At 43.8% G+C, this 11,759-nt stretch overlaps 1 protein-coding gene across 1 annotated transcript; it reads left to right on the top strand.

Moving 5' to 3' along the window:
- Positions 1-6,885: 6,885 nt before the first annotated feature.
- On the top strand, positions 6,886-9,569 carry irf2bp2a (interferon regulatory factor 2 binding protein 2a). Its single transcript, XM_042502703.2, has 2 exons — positions 6,886-8,044; positions 8,450-9,569. Exons 1-2 carry the CDS (start codon positions 7,210-7,212, stop codon positions 9,166-9,168), a joined length of 1,554 nt encoding a protein of 517 aa, XP_042358637.2. The 5' UTR covers positions 6,886-7,209; the 3' UTR covers positions 9,169-9,569.
- Positions 9,570-11,759: the final 2,190 nt, after the last annotated feature.

Here is an 11,759-nt window from a genome sequence, read left to right as displayed (position 1 = left end):
ACAACAGCAATGTGAAAATGACGCCCACCCCGTACTTGGATATATGACATCCGAGTGGTGTGTTAACTGCTGTGCCGGGATGTCAGAGTCCATTTTCTAGCAAGGCGGCTCAAAAATAGACAGGAGCTCTGGTAATAAATAAGCCTACTTTGGGAAAGTTTTATTTTGGCTCAGAGGAAGAGGTTACATAACGCATGAAATACTCCTTCTTTCTTTTTTGGCTCAAGAAGAAAAAACAAATAATGTAACCTTTGTTGAGATAAGATGCCGGGGGAAATATAGGTCCCAATATAAACACATATGCACACATTCAGACATGCACTGTACATGCATATTCATGTTGCTGTATGTGCTATATATATCACTTAAATGAAGCTGGATGTGTCAGGTCCCTCTGGAGTTTGCATCAATCAAAAGCCCTTTTTACAGAGAGATCTTGCTATAGTGCCATTACAAAGACCCTTCTTTATTCCTCATTTTTATTTTTACACAGAACCAAAACATTATGGCATCTTGTTGCTCCAGTCTGTGATTTTAGATAGCATGCCGGCATAGCGGAATCAAAAGAGGCATAATGGCCATAATGTTTTACACAACTCTAGTGTGACGTATAATATATGGAACAGCATGGCAATAACAATCCAAAACCGTCTCGTTTTATGGTGGCTAATCTCGTCCTATGCACAGAGGGTAAAGAGTTCCTGGACTTAATTCTTCAGTTTGCAGTAATTTTTGACTGCTGTTCTCTGAGTAAGCTGCTAACTGCTACTTTTTAGGTCTCTCACTGTGGATCGCATGCATTACACGTCATCAAAACGCCACACTCACCCTGCCCATGATCCCGTCCTGCCAACTGTCCCATTTAAACAGACATCGTTTTGGCGATGGTACTATCTCCGATGCCAGCTTAAAGAAGATACCACTCTGTCCACTCCATTTAAAGATTGTACTTTACACAGAGACAGTAGCCCCTTTTACATGGCCTGGTCAGGGCAGGAATATCGTGCCATTATGCCGTCTTGCCATTCTGTATTTAACTTATGGAGGGACTGGGGGGGCAGACTTGTCTCACCTCTTAGCCATGGGAAGTAGTTACAGCGCTGAAAAAAAGGACAGTGGGCAGGACGAGTATGACGGAGACATAAGAAGTAGCAGTTAGCGGCTAACTCAATAAAGTAAAGCAGCCAAAAATGTCTCTATGTTGGGAAAACAATGAGATTTGGGAGCTCCTTACCCTCTGAGCAGATAATGAGATTAGCCGCCACATAACCGAGACGGTAAAGGATTGTTATTGTCATGTTATGCCATTGTTATTGTTTAGAAAGCGCTGCCAACACGTTTGCTATATGTCACACTAAATGCCAGTGCTGTTGTGTTAAACATCACACCCGTCAACTTTTTTGGTTCTGTGATGTCAGCATGCTATCTAAAATCACACAATGGACTGCATTATGCTGCCAGTGTTTGGTTCTATGTATAAATGCAAAGGCAACATAAAGAGGCAACTTTGTAGCAGTCCTATGGTGCAATCTCTGTGTAAAAAGGGCTAAAGTGTGAGAAAAAATCAACTGTACAGAAACTACTGTAGTGCTACTGTAATGTATTTTAGAAATATGTGTGTTTGAGAGAGAGAATGACATTTTGAACATTTTGTCTGAGTCGGCCACAAAGCTGGAATGACTGCACAGCTCAGTTCAGTCAGCTAAACATAACAACTATGAGTCAGGGGTGAAACTGCCTTTGAAGGGCAATAAGCAAGAAGCCATTTATATGTGCAGGTAATGTTACTCATTCTAATAGTGGCTTATGAATTGGACCACCTAACCTCAAATACTGGTTCAGCAAGCTCAAAATGAGTGTTGATTTTGCTACAAGAGACCAGGGAAAGTTTGTTTACATCAATGTCTGGTTGTAACTGAAAATATATGGGGGTTTCCACTGGACGGGAAATTATGTCGTCAGCTCATAATGCATGCAAGCTTACCCAAAGAAGCAAAGTTCAAGTCTTTCTGTTCCTCTTTGCCAAAATAGACTCAACCTACTGAAACTACCTTCTGTTTAAAAATGGATGTGAAAACAATGTTCATTTACATTTTTTTTTCTGTGGGGATTATTTCCTCCAGTTTCCTCTCTGCTATTTACTGACAGCCCAGCAGATTAAGGGGATATGTTACCATCTTGGTTTTTTTTCTAAATGGATACACATGTGGCACATCTGGGTCCAAGCCTGACTCATTACTCACTTTTTTATGTTCCTTTCTCTGCAGCCATGGCAACTGCTGCATGTTTGGCAGAAAGCTTTTGAAGGCAGTGGAAAAAGAGAGAGAGAGAAAGAGAGTGCCTAGGGAGGGAGCATAAAGGGAGAGCGAGAGAGGGAGGGAGGGAAAGCGAGCAAGCTCTCAGTTGTTGGCCTACATCCAGTGTAATCATGCCATGGAGCCGAAATGAGGCCTTTGGCAGCACACCAGGTTTCTGAGAACAAAGATGTGAGCTTCTAATGTTGGCGGTGGGGCCTGCTTGGCATCCTTTGCCATTTCCCAGCAGCCCTTGCCTTGGCCGACTGCCAGGCCCCCACCGCCCCCACCCCCTCCACCCCTGCCCCCACTGGGACTGCAAAGAGGATCAGAATAAAGAGAGAGACTTGTTTTTCACTCGCCTCTTGCTCTGGCCCAATGACATCACCTCTGCAGCCTCCAGCCCCCAGATTCCAGCCGCCCAGCACATTTTTCCCTTTCGCCGTCGACCCTCCATTTTATTTGAATTCCACCATTTTATACCTAAATCAAAGCAGACTTCCGAAAATGTCTGATTTGTGTTTGTGTGCATGTGCTGCGCATCATGCAACCAGGATATTAATCCATTCAGAAAAATAGCATTTTGTATTGTGCAAAACAAATAAAATATCTCCACACTAACATTAAAAATTAGCTAATATGACAGATGGATGTGTTGGCATTGTCTTTCAGAGCTCCCCAAATTTCATCTGCTATCTAATCCCTGCTGTGCAAATCTGTGGCTAAAAATAGCACCGTAAACAGGATATATATGGTAGTTGGGGTGCCGTGATAATCTCCATGGTTACCTTTCCCTGTTACATATACAGGCGCTCTGTAGAGCATGCATTACAATCACTCTGACATTTTCCCTCTCTGCTGCTATCTGCAGCTATTAATCTGCGACAACAGCTGCTTAAAGGGTAGCTTCAGTCATTTTCTATCTGGACCCTTTTTCCCTACATTTTTGTTTCTCAATGACTAATGAGAACAACATTTTTTTTTTAAATTTATTTCCAGTATTGAGAGGGACAGCTTCAGCTGGCAGCTGCAAAACAGGCTACAATGTAACCACTTGGGGCAACTGTGCACTGTCAATTTACTGTCACTAAAAGTGCTTGTTTTTGCCATTGACAGGCTCAGATTATTGTTCTAAGTGTCTGACAACATTATGGAAAGACCCTGCATAGATAGACATTTTTGTTGAAGAGTGAGATCCTTTTCGTATAACCAGGAACAGCCTCAAAATCACTAACGTCAGACTCACCAAACTTCATTAAATAAACAGTGATTTAATCATCATAAAACACACCTCATTCAAAGTCAACCAAAACAAAATTAAAATCACAAAAGCCAGCTTGCTTTGTCTTTCCATTGTTCCATCAATTAACAACTCTGATTTGGTTTAAATAGCTCTTAATTCCCCCAGTTAGATCTAAAACTATGCTGGCTCTATATTCGCAAAAAATACAGTTTATTTAAATGAAGTCTGGTAGGTTAGACAAAAGTATTTTCAGGGCTGTTTCTGGTAAAACAATTGGATCTTCCTCTGGTCCTTTCCATAATGTTATCAGACACTTAGAACAACAATCTGAGCCTGTCAGAGGCAAAAACAACAGAACAGAAACTGTTGTCCCAAGTAGTCACTTTAATAAAAAGGTCAAGGAAAATTAGGGTCCAGGTTGAAAAATATCAAAGTTACCCTTTAACTTCAGTAGTATAAACCTTGCACTGTCCTGTTATAACCTCCTCTTATGTCTGTGCAACATGTTACAGTTGAGTTTGGTGCTCACCTCAGCAGTTGTGCTAAAAAGGGGTTATATAACATGAATGTTGTTCTCATGGAGGAAAGGGGGAGAAAAAGGCTCAGAAAACATCCAGTGCTGTGTTCGGCTTAGGCTGAAAACTTCAGAGAGAATTTGTAATGATTCGCTTCCATGAATAAAAGATGGCCAATATAAAATTTAAGAGGCTCAGAAAGCAATAGAACAAAAATAACGTCATCTCATCAGGCCTGCGATGCTGTCATATGCTGGGTATTCCCCTGGCTGTCACCTACCTCTCACTCTTTATTTAGCTTCTTCATGTCTCAATTTACATACTGTTTGGAAAAAAAAACAAGAAGTCCTAAACAGCAGCATACAGCTACTCCATCTGGTTTAGTGGCTAGACTCAAATGAGATGGCCGTCAGCCGGGTCACACTGTGGTGATTTTACTGTATACATGGCTCATATTGCCAATCAGAGCCATCTGTGCATGTCTGGCTTCCTCTCAGACCTTTGTCGCCTCTGTTCAGCACAGTCTTTTTGCTTTGCAGTCACTGCAGCTTTTATTTTAAATCAATGGATCTTCCCATTATAGAATCAGGTCATTTAGGATTTAATTGAATCCCAGCATGCCTCCGTCTTGCATAATAGTGTGTAGCTATTTGCTTGCACAAACAACAACTGAGTGCAAACCAAAGGATCAAAGCATTAGGCAACTCTTTCCCACCAATCTCAAGGAAAGAATCTGTTTATTTTGCCCCTCACAACAGTCATTACCTAACCATGTCATAAAGCCTAACACTTCCTCGTGTTGTTTTAGGGAACGTGGAGATGGGGACCAATGAGTTAATACAGTAGTTTACAGTCAGAACAAGGACACTAAAACCATGTGATGATCTAAAGGCAATAATATTGTGTTGCATTGTTAGGCGTGTTACAGAAACAAGTCATATAGCAAATACACTGCAATTACATGTGCTTGTTGGCAACAGATCAGCAACATGGCCGCCTCGTGTTGTTTATGGAAACCCTTTGAAGAAAAAGCCTCATGCCACAGTGCGTACTCACGGCCAAAATGGCTTGATAGATGGGTGAGGCGGATGAGGGTACGTGACTAAACATCTCGCTTCCTCTTTCCAACGTCACATGGACTTGCACAAACATATCCTGCTTTGTGTCTGCAGGTTACAGACGCATTGCCTCACCCAGAGCCCGAGGCTAAGCTGCAATGAGTTGGAATGAGCCCAGATGAGAGGGAGGAATCTCAACTACTGGGACACTCCTCCAGTTCAAACCTACACTTTTACTTCAGGGGAATTTTGGCTGGGTTTTTGGCACACAATCTGTTTCTAGTAAGATATTTTCCATCATGTAAAACAGTGTAATCATAAATCATGCTTTCAGACTTTTTTTTACACAGTGCTGTGCAAAAGACAAAGGCCACCTTAAATTTCAATTTAGCAAGGTTATTCCTCAGTAGTCTCTTTTCTAAAATACATCCAGAACATACAGGAAATATGTATACAGTATTAAAAACACAAATATATCAGAAAAAACAACTTCAGCAGGGTTAAGTTGCAAGTATTTTGTGTGTCCTCCCTTTTCACTTGGCATACCTTGAACTCTTTTGGGGAGACAATATGAGATTTACTATACTAATCTAGTGTATTTACACCAGGTTGCATTTAAGAGCTCAATATTGATTGTTTCAGCTACCTTTTGTTATGGTTGTTCGATTCAATGTTTCACATTTTATTGACTTAAGTCTGAAGAAGCCATTTTGTTCTGACATTTTTGTGTTTTGATGTATTGTGCATGCTCTCTGTATTCATATATATATACATGTGTGTGTATGTGTGTATATATATATATATATATATATATATATTATTACAACTTTGCTAAAACAACAAATCTATAGTGGCCTAAGAATTTCATTTGGACAATACTATATATTGATTGTTTAAAAGAAAAAAACAAAGTGTCTGAATGGCTGATTCACTCCAATGTAATTTCATTTAGTGGTGGCAGATTTGTTCAGCGCACTAGAATAAAATGTGGGCAGAGCTATATTCATGCTGTAACCCCGATCCATTCAAGCTTACAACACACTGGCTGGAAATCCCCACCTCATGACAGAGCTTCCTGGTTACTGGCTAACGGAGGCGCCCTTTTTTTCTTTTCTTTTTATATTAACAGAGCAGGAAAATATTACCTAACCGGTGCAATAAACCACAGTCTGCTGAAATCACGCGGGTAAGCTGACACTAAAATGAATAATCCTGAAACATAAATTTTATTTGCAGCTACAGGCTAACAAAAAACCACTGCTGCACAGCCTTGTCGAGCGTCTATGTATATTTCTACTGGATTACAGTCGTTGTTTTTCCAAGGGTCGACCCACCTCATTCATTGCACAGCAGTAGTAGTAGCAGCTCATGGCGTCGATGCGCTGTGCATTGAGAAAAACAAGCTGCAGCCTGAACCGGATAATGCTCTGAATTAAGGACAAAGCAGCAGTCAACTGGAGGAGCAGACTCCTGTTTTTTATCCCCTGGCGGTCTGCTGCTAACCTACAGCCACATTTATTTTTTTGTCATAAAAAATCTCCTCTCTGCAGGCAGGCTGGTATCGACGGAGCCGGAGTGATATTTTTGCAGGTTTGATAATAATAACACGAGCTGTGAGTCGGAGGCGGTGATGGTGGCGGTGGTGGTGGTGGTGAGGCTGAACTGGGTGCAGTTTTGGCAGAGGTTCAAGTGATTAAATTAAAAATAAAAAAAAAAGGCAGTGAGTGACAGAGGCTGCAGTAAAGTGAGGGGGGAGAGGAAGAAGGAGGAGGAGGAGGAGGAGGGGGTCTGTCGAAGAAATCAAGTCAATAGAAACTGAAGTGGAAGCAGGCGTTTAGAGCTCCGTGGTGACGTCACTGCTCCACATTGAGCCAGTAGTAGAGAGTCAGTGGAGATAGATAGAGGAGCGCCGTAGTAAAGTACACACCGACATGAACTTCTCCCTCTAAAACTTCAACGTTGTTGCTGTAAAACGTCGGGAGAAGGTTTTTTTCGACGAACGGAACTTGCTCTTTATTGGCTTTTCAAGGGGAGCTCGGAGGAAAGCACGAGAAGACACATTTTGGGTTTCTTTTCGGGGGGTGTCGACGACGAGCGCTATGTCGTCCGCGGCGGTCGCTGCTTCTTCCAGGAGGCAGTCGTGTTATTTATGCGACCTGCCCCGCATGCCGTGGGCCATGATCTGGGATTTTACCGAGCCCGTCTGCAGGGGATGTGTCAACTACGAAGGAGCAGACCGCATTGAGTTTGTCATCGAGACAGCCCGGCAGCTCAAGAGGGCTCACGGGTTTCAGGAGGGCAGGTCTCCCGGGCCGGGGAAGTCGCAGCTCTCCGGGAAAGAGATCCAGGCGATCAACCACGCTGCGGCGGGAGACCCCGGCTCCCGGCCGCCGCAGCCGCTGGACCGCTACCCGCTGCCCTCCGACCGCCCGCCCCGGCTGGGTCCAGAGTACCAGTCTGGCAGGCAGGCAAACGGCATCCCCGTCCCCAATGGATTTCCTAAACCCGACGAGCCGCCGGAGCTGAACCGCCAGAGCCCCAACCCGCGCAGGAATAGCACGGTGCCCCCAAATCTAGTGCCTTTGGTTAACGGGAACATGCCCCCGGTGCACGCAGTCAACGGCAGACCGGGCCAGATGGGGCTTCCCTCCGCACTGGCGGGCGGTAGTCCCGCCGACATGGGCAAGAGACCCGCCTCGGTGTCCAGCACCGAGCACGACCGAGAGGTGAAGGAGAAGCACAGACCGGACAGCCTCACGCCGGAGATCTCCGAGAGCCACAAAAACAGGGCAGACCCGGACTGGATGGGCAAGGGCAAAACGGTGAGGGACCTGATGGCTCTGCACACTTTCGACAACAGGTTCAAGAAGGACCATGCGGCCATGCAACAAAGGGTTATGGGCTACGAGGCCAGCGCAACGGCTTCCAAGTCAGGTGAGCATCCAGTTATGCCTATATTCAGTAATAATTTGGCTATTTTGTGCATCTTTTTTGTTATCTATATTTACCATTTGGAGCCTAGGAAGGGGTTAATAGTATACGAATGAGAAACAGTAGTGTTCAGATTCAATAATATTTGGAAAAAATGTGCATTTTTTGTTACATTTATAATCCTATTCAAGTCCAGGAAGGGGTTAATTATGTACAATCGATACATATCTTCAAAATTGAAGGTGCACACATTATGATTTTTATAATTTTATTGTTTGTTATTATTGTTTTGTTCCCCGTGGTGCAGCAGTGAACAGCAAAAATGCACGTCTGCCTTCCAGTGTAATTGTTGATCCTTGTCTGAGCTGTGCAACTCAACTGTTTTGTTTAACCCTTTCCCACCTCCAGACAGAGGAAAACACCCCCGGAGCATGAAGAGAAAAGCATCGCCTGAACCAGAGGGAGAGGGGACAGCTGCCAAGCTCAACGGAGAAGGACAGCAGTGGTTACCACCACCTACTGACGGACTGAAAATGCCTCCAGTTCCCCCGCCAAGCTTCGCCTCTCCCCCCTCCACAATATCCCCCCACTCCCGCACCACACCACCTGAGGCGGCCCAGAACGGCCAGTCCCCCATGGCGGCGCTCATCATGGCGGCAGACAATGCAGGTGGGAACAGCTCCCCCAAGGACGCCAACCAAGTCCACTCCACTACCCGGAGGAACAGCAGCAGTCCCCTGTCACCGTCCTCCATGAATCAGAGGAGGCTGGCGCAGAGAGATGCATCCGGTGCAGGCACACCCCACGTGCCAGGCATGGACCAAGTGCACCCCCAAAGCATTCCGGACTCCTCGGTACCCGGCAGCATACCCCTGTGCTGCACGCTGTGCCACGAGCGTTTGGAGGACACACACTTTGTTCAGTGCCCCTCTGTGCCCTCTCACAAGTTCTGCTTCCCGTGCTCGAGGGAAAGCATAAAGCAGCAAGGTGCCACGGGTGAAGTGTACTGTCCGAGTGGAGAGAAATGTCCCCTGGTTGGCTCGAACGTACCATGGGCTTTCATGCAAGGAGAAATCGCCACCATCCTTGCAGGAGATGTCAAAGTAAAAAAGGAGAGGGACCCTTGATTTTGTTTGAACACTTCTTTGGGGAGGGGAAGCAAAAATATGAGTATAAATATATAAATATCACATACATACCATTCAAACAAACTAACGGACTTGTACATATTGGACCCAAGGGAAGAGTATACTTCGTAAACATGGTTGTATAATTTTTGATTTTTGAATACATTGTGTTTCTATATTTTTGAAGATAAAGGTATGTACTCATTATAATGGACTACGTTCCTCTTTGTTGATGTTTAACAAAATTCTTGATGTACTTCTAGGTCTGGTGGCAGTTCCTGTTTAACGTAGAATGTGACTAATGCTACTCTACGAGCACTTGGCAAAACTGAAATGCTTTTAGCTGTACTTGTATGCACTTGTTTAAAAATTGCCAAATACAATTTCTGATCTTGTATGAACTTATTGTCTGAGCTTGCTTCATTTGAGTGATTAAGTTACACAGGACTGTGGGACAGATGAGCAGATAGGGGCTCGCTGTGCTCTGATGCGCAGGCTTGTTGTGACGGCTCAGGAGACTTGATTTACGCTGCACAACATAAGTAGGCTACTGTTTCACGCTGCAGGACGGCAGCCTTTTCTGCTCACATGCCTTTTTCGTGATTCATGGAAAAGCATGGGCGGAAAAAAACCAAAACAAGACACATTGTCCCAAATTTCAGTTTGTGCTGGAACTGGAACTGATTGCAGCATACAGAAATAGGTGCCAAGTCATGTTCAGTCAGCTGGAATTTGTTGAGACAGTAATGTGAGAAAGTGCATGATTGTCAACATGATACTATAGTGTAACTACTGTTGTGTAACCACAAATTTAGCTGAAATTCACCCCTCTGAATAATAGCTTTTATACTGGTGCCACATATTTTTCAAGCGTGTATGCAAAAAGTGTTATGAGGGTTTTTATTCTAGACAAACCTGTGATTTTCAAATAATTCAATGCACAAAGCAGTTGATAAACCACACATTATGAATAAAATCTGCAAGCTATCTCAAAGCATGAATTAGGTGCATCAGCACTGCAGCAACACCCCTTTACTATCACGGATACTAGGACATGCTTCCACATGCTAAGAGCAGAATTCTGCCTCGGTATGCAACGTGTGCTCTCTCAGAGTAAACAATAACGCTGTTGCTGCCTTACATGCCAACCTTGTCTGCATCTCTTCAGATATGCAAATTTAATTGTTGCAGATTCATGGCAGCACGGCCATAAAAACAGCAATTCTGTCTCCGTAATGGCGAGCAGGCAGCCAGACTCATCTCTACAAGCAATGAGCGTCTTATGGGGTCGTTATGTGGCAGTTACTGTGTCTGCAGAAGTAGAGAAGCAATCTTGAGACTTGTTTTTTTGCTCCCTCAGACAAAGAAATCTCACTCCCGTGTAGCTGACACTGCAGCAAGCGGACACTGACATGGAGATTCATATCTAGCAGAGAGGGAGGCTTGGTGTAGTAGGGGGGGTTGCGTAATTATTTGAGACATAATCTGCTTCCTGCTCGTGTTTTATCAAGCTGTCAGTGCAGCAACCCAAAATTCAGCAAGAGCACGCAGATTGTTTTTTTTTTTTTTTTAGGTGATTAAATGCCTGCAGACGGCTCATGCGTTGTTGCTTCATTGTGCTTTGGTGCCCATGAATCTGTTCAGCTGGGCATTTATTGATCCTACTGCACTGACAGATGAATGAATGTTTTTTGTCGGCACCTCAAAGTCTTAACAGGGATTACCCACTCTGTAATAAGCTGTATGGTGTCTTGATTAATTGATTGATTCATAATGTTGAATATAAACACAGCCCTTACTGTTTAACCAACAAAGAAGGGCATGGGCCTTTCTCGTCCCCTAATTCACAAACTCTCATCCGAACATTTACAGCAAATACCCACTTTTTTGATGTGAATTTTCAGCTGCAAGGCTTCTGACTGACAGAAACCTGTTTTTTCACAAGAGCACATTTTGGAGACAACTGTTTGTTTATAGTCTCTTTCCGTTCTTTGGAGAGTTATCTTATCAGTTGGACTTTAAACGCAGCCCAGTTTGATAAAGGTTAACACTTCAATGTGCTCACCAGCAACACACCCACTCCATATTCCATCTCCGATACTGTTCCCTGTGATTTTCTTTTTTTATTATTATTAGTCTGCACTTTGCCCTACTTGTCCCTTATGACAGCGTGCTCGGAGCCAAATTGAAATTGCCACATCCGAGATTATCAGAGATGAAAGGCAGGTTTTTGTAACCTGGCATGAGGCATGATGCAACGAGGCTCAAGAGTACATCTCTCTCTCTCTCTTCCCGTAAAGATTTATCACAGCCGATACCTGTTTGTTCAGTGCTGACTAAAATAGCCTGCGCAGCATCTAATACAGTGATAATGTGTCCCTGGAAGTGGCTCTGTCATAACACAATGCTCTGGTGTTGCATAGTTACCAGAGAAATCGGTGTACAGCAGATGCTCCAGTGCAGCCTGTCGATTTTTTTTATACAGGAGGGAACATAATGGGAAGATTTTCAGTAAACAAGCAGCGTGTGAAGACAAGGTCACGCAGAGTTGACGGCATGAAGTTGAATTTTTATGATTATATTTTTTTTTA

Source organism: Plectropomus leopardus, chromosome 13 (assembly GCF_026936395.1).
Source record: "Plectropomus leopardus strain MGB_pleo_1.0 chromosome 13, ASM2693639v1, whole genome shotgun sequence".
Taxonomy (NCBI): domain Eukaryota; kingdom Metazoa; phylum Chordata; class Actinopteri; order Perciformes; family Serranidae; genus Plectropomus; species Plectropomus leopardus.
The sequence above is the reverse complement of the archived record's forward strand: the minus strand, read 5'-3'. Positions and strand labels throughout refer to the sequence as shown.

What these genes read in the sequence shown, in the direction of transcription:
- irf2bp2a (XM_042502703.2), top strand. Translation starts at nt 7,210, where the DNA reads ATGTCGTCCGCGGCGGTCGCTGCTTCTTCCAGGAGGCAGTCGTGTTAT. An exon ending in CGCAACGGCTTCCAAGTCAG is followed by an intron (nt 8,045 to 8,449) that starts GTGAGCATCCAG and finishes TCCCACCTCCAG; the next exon opens with ACAGAGGAAAACACCCCCGG.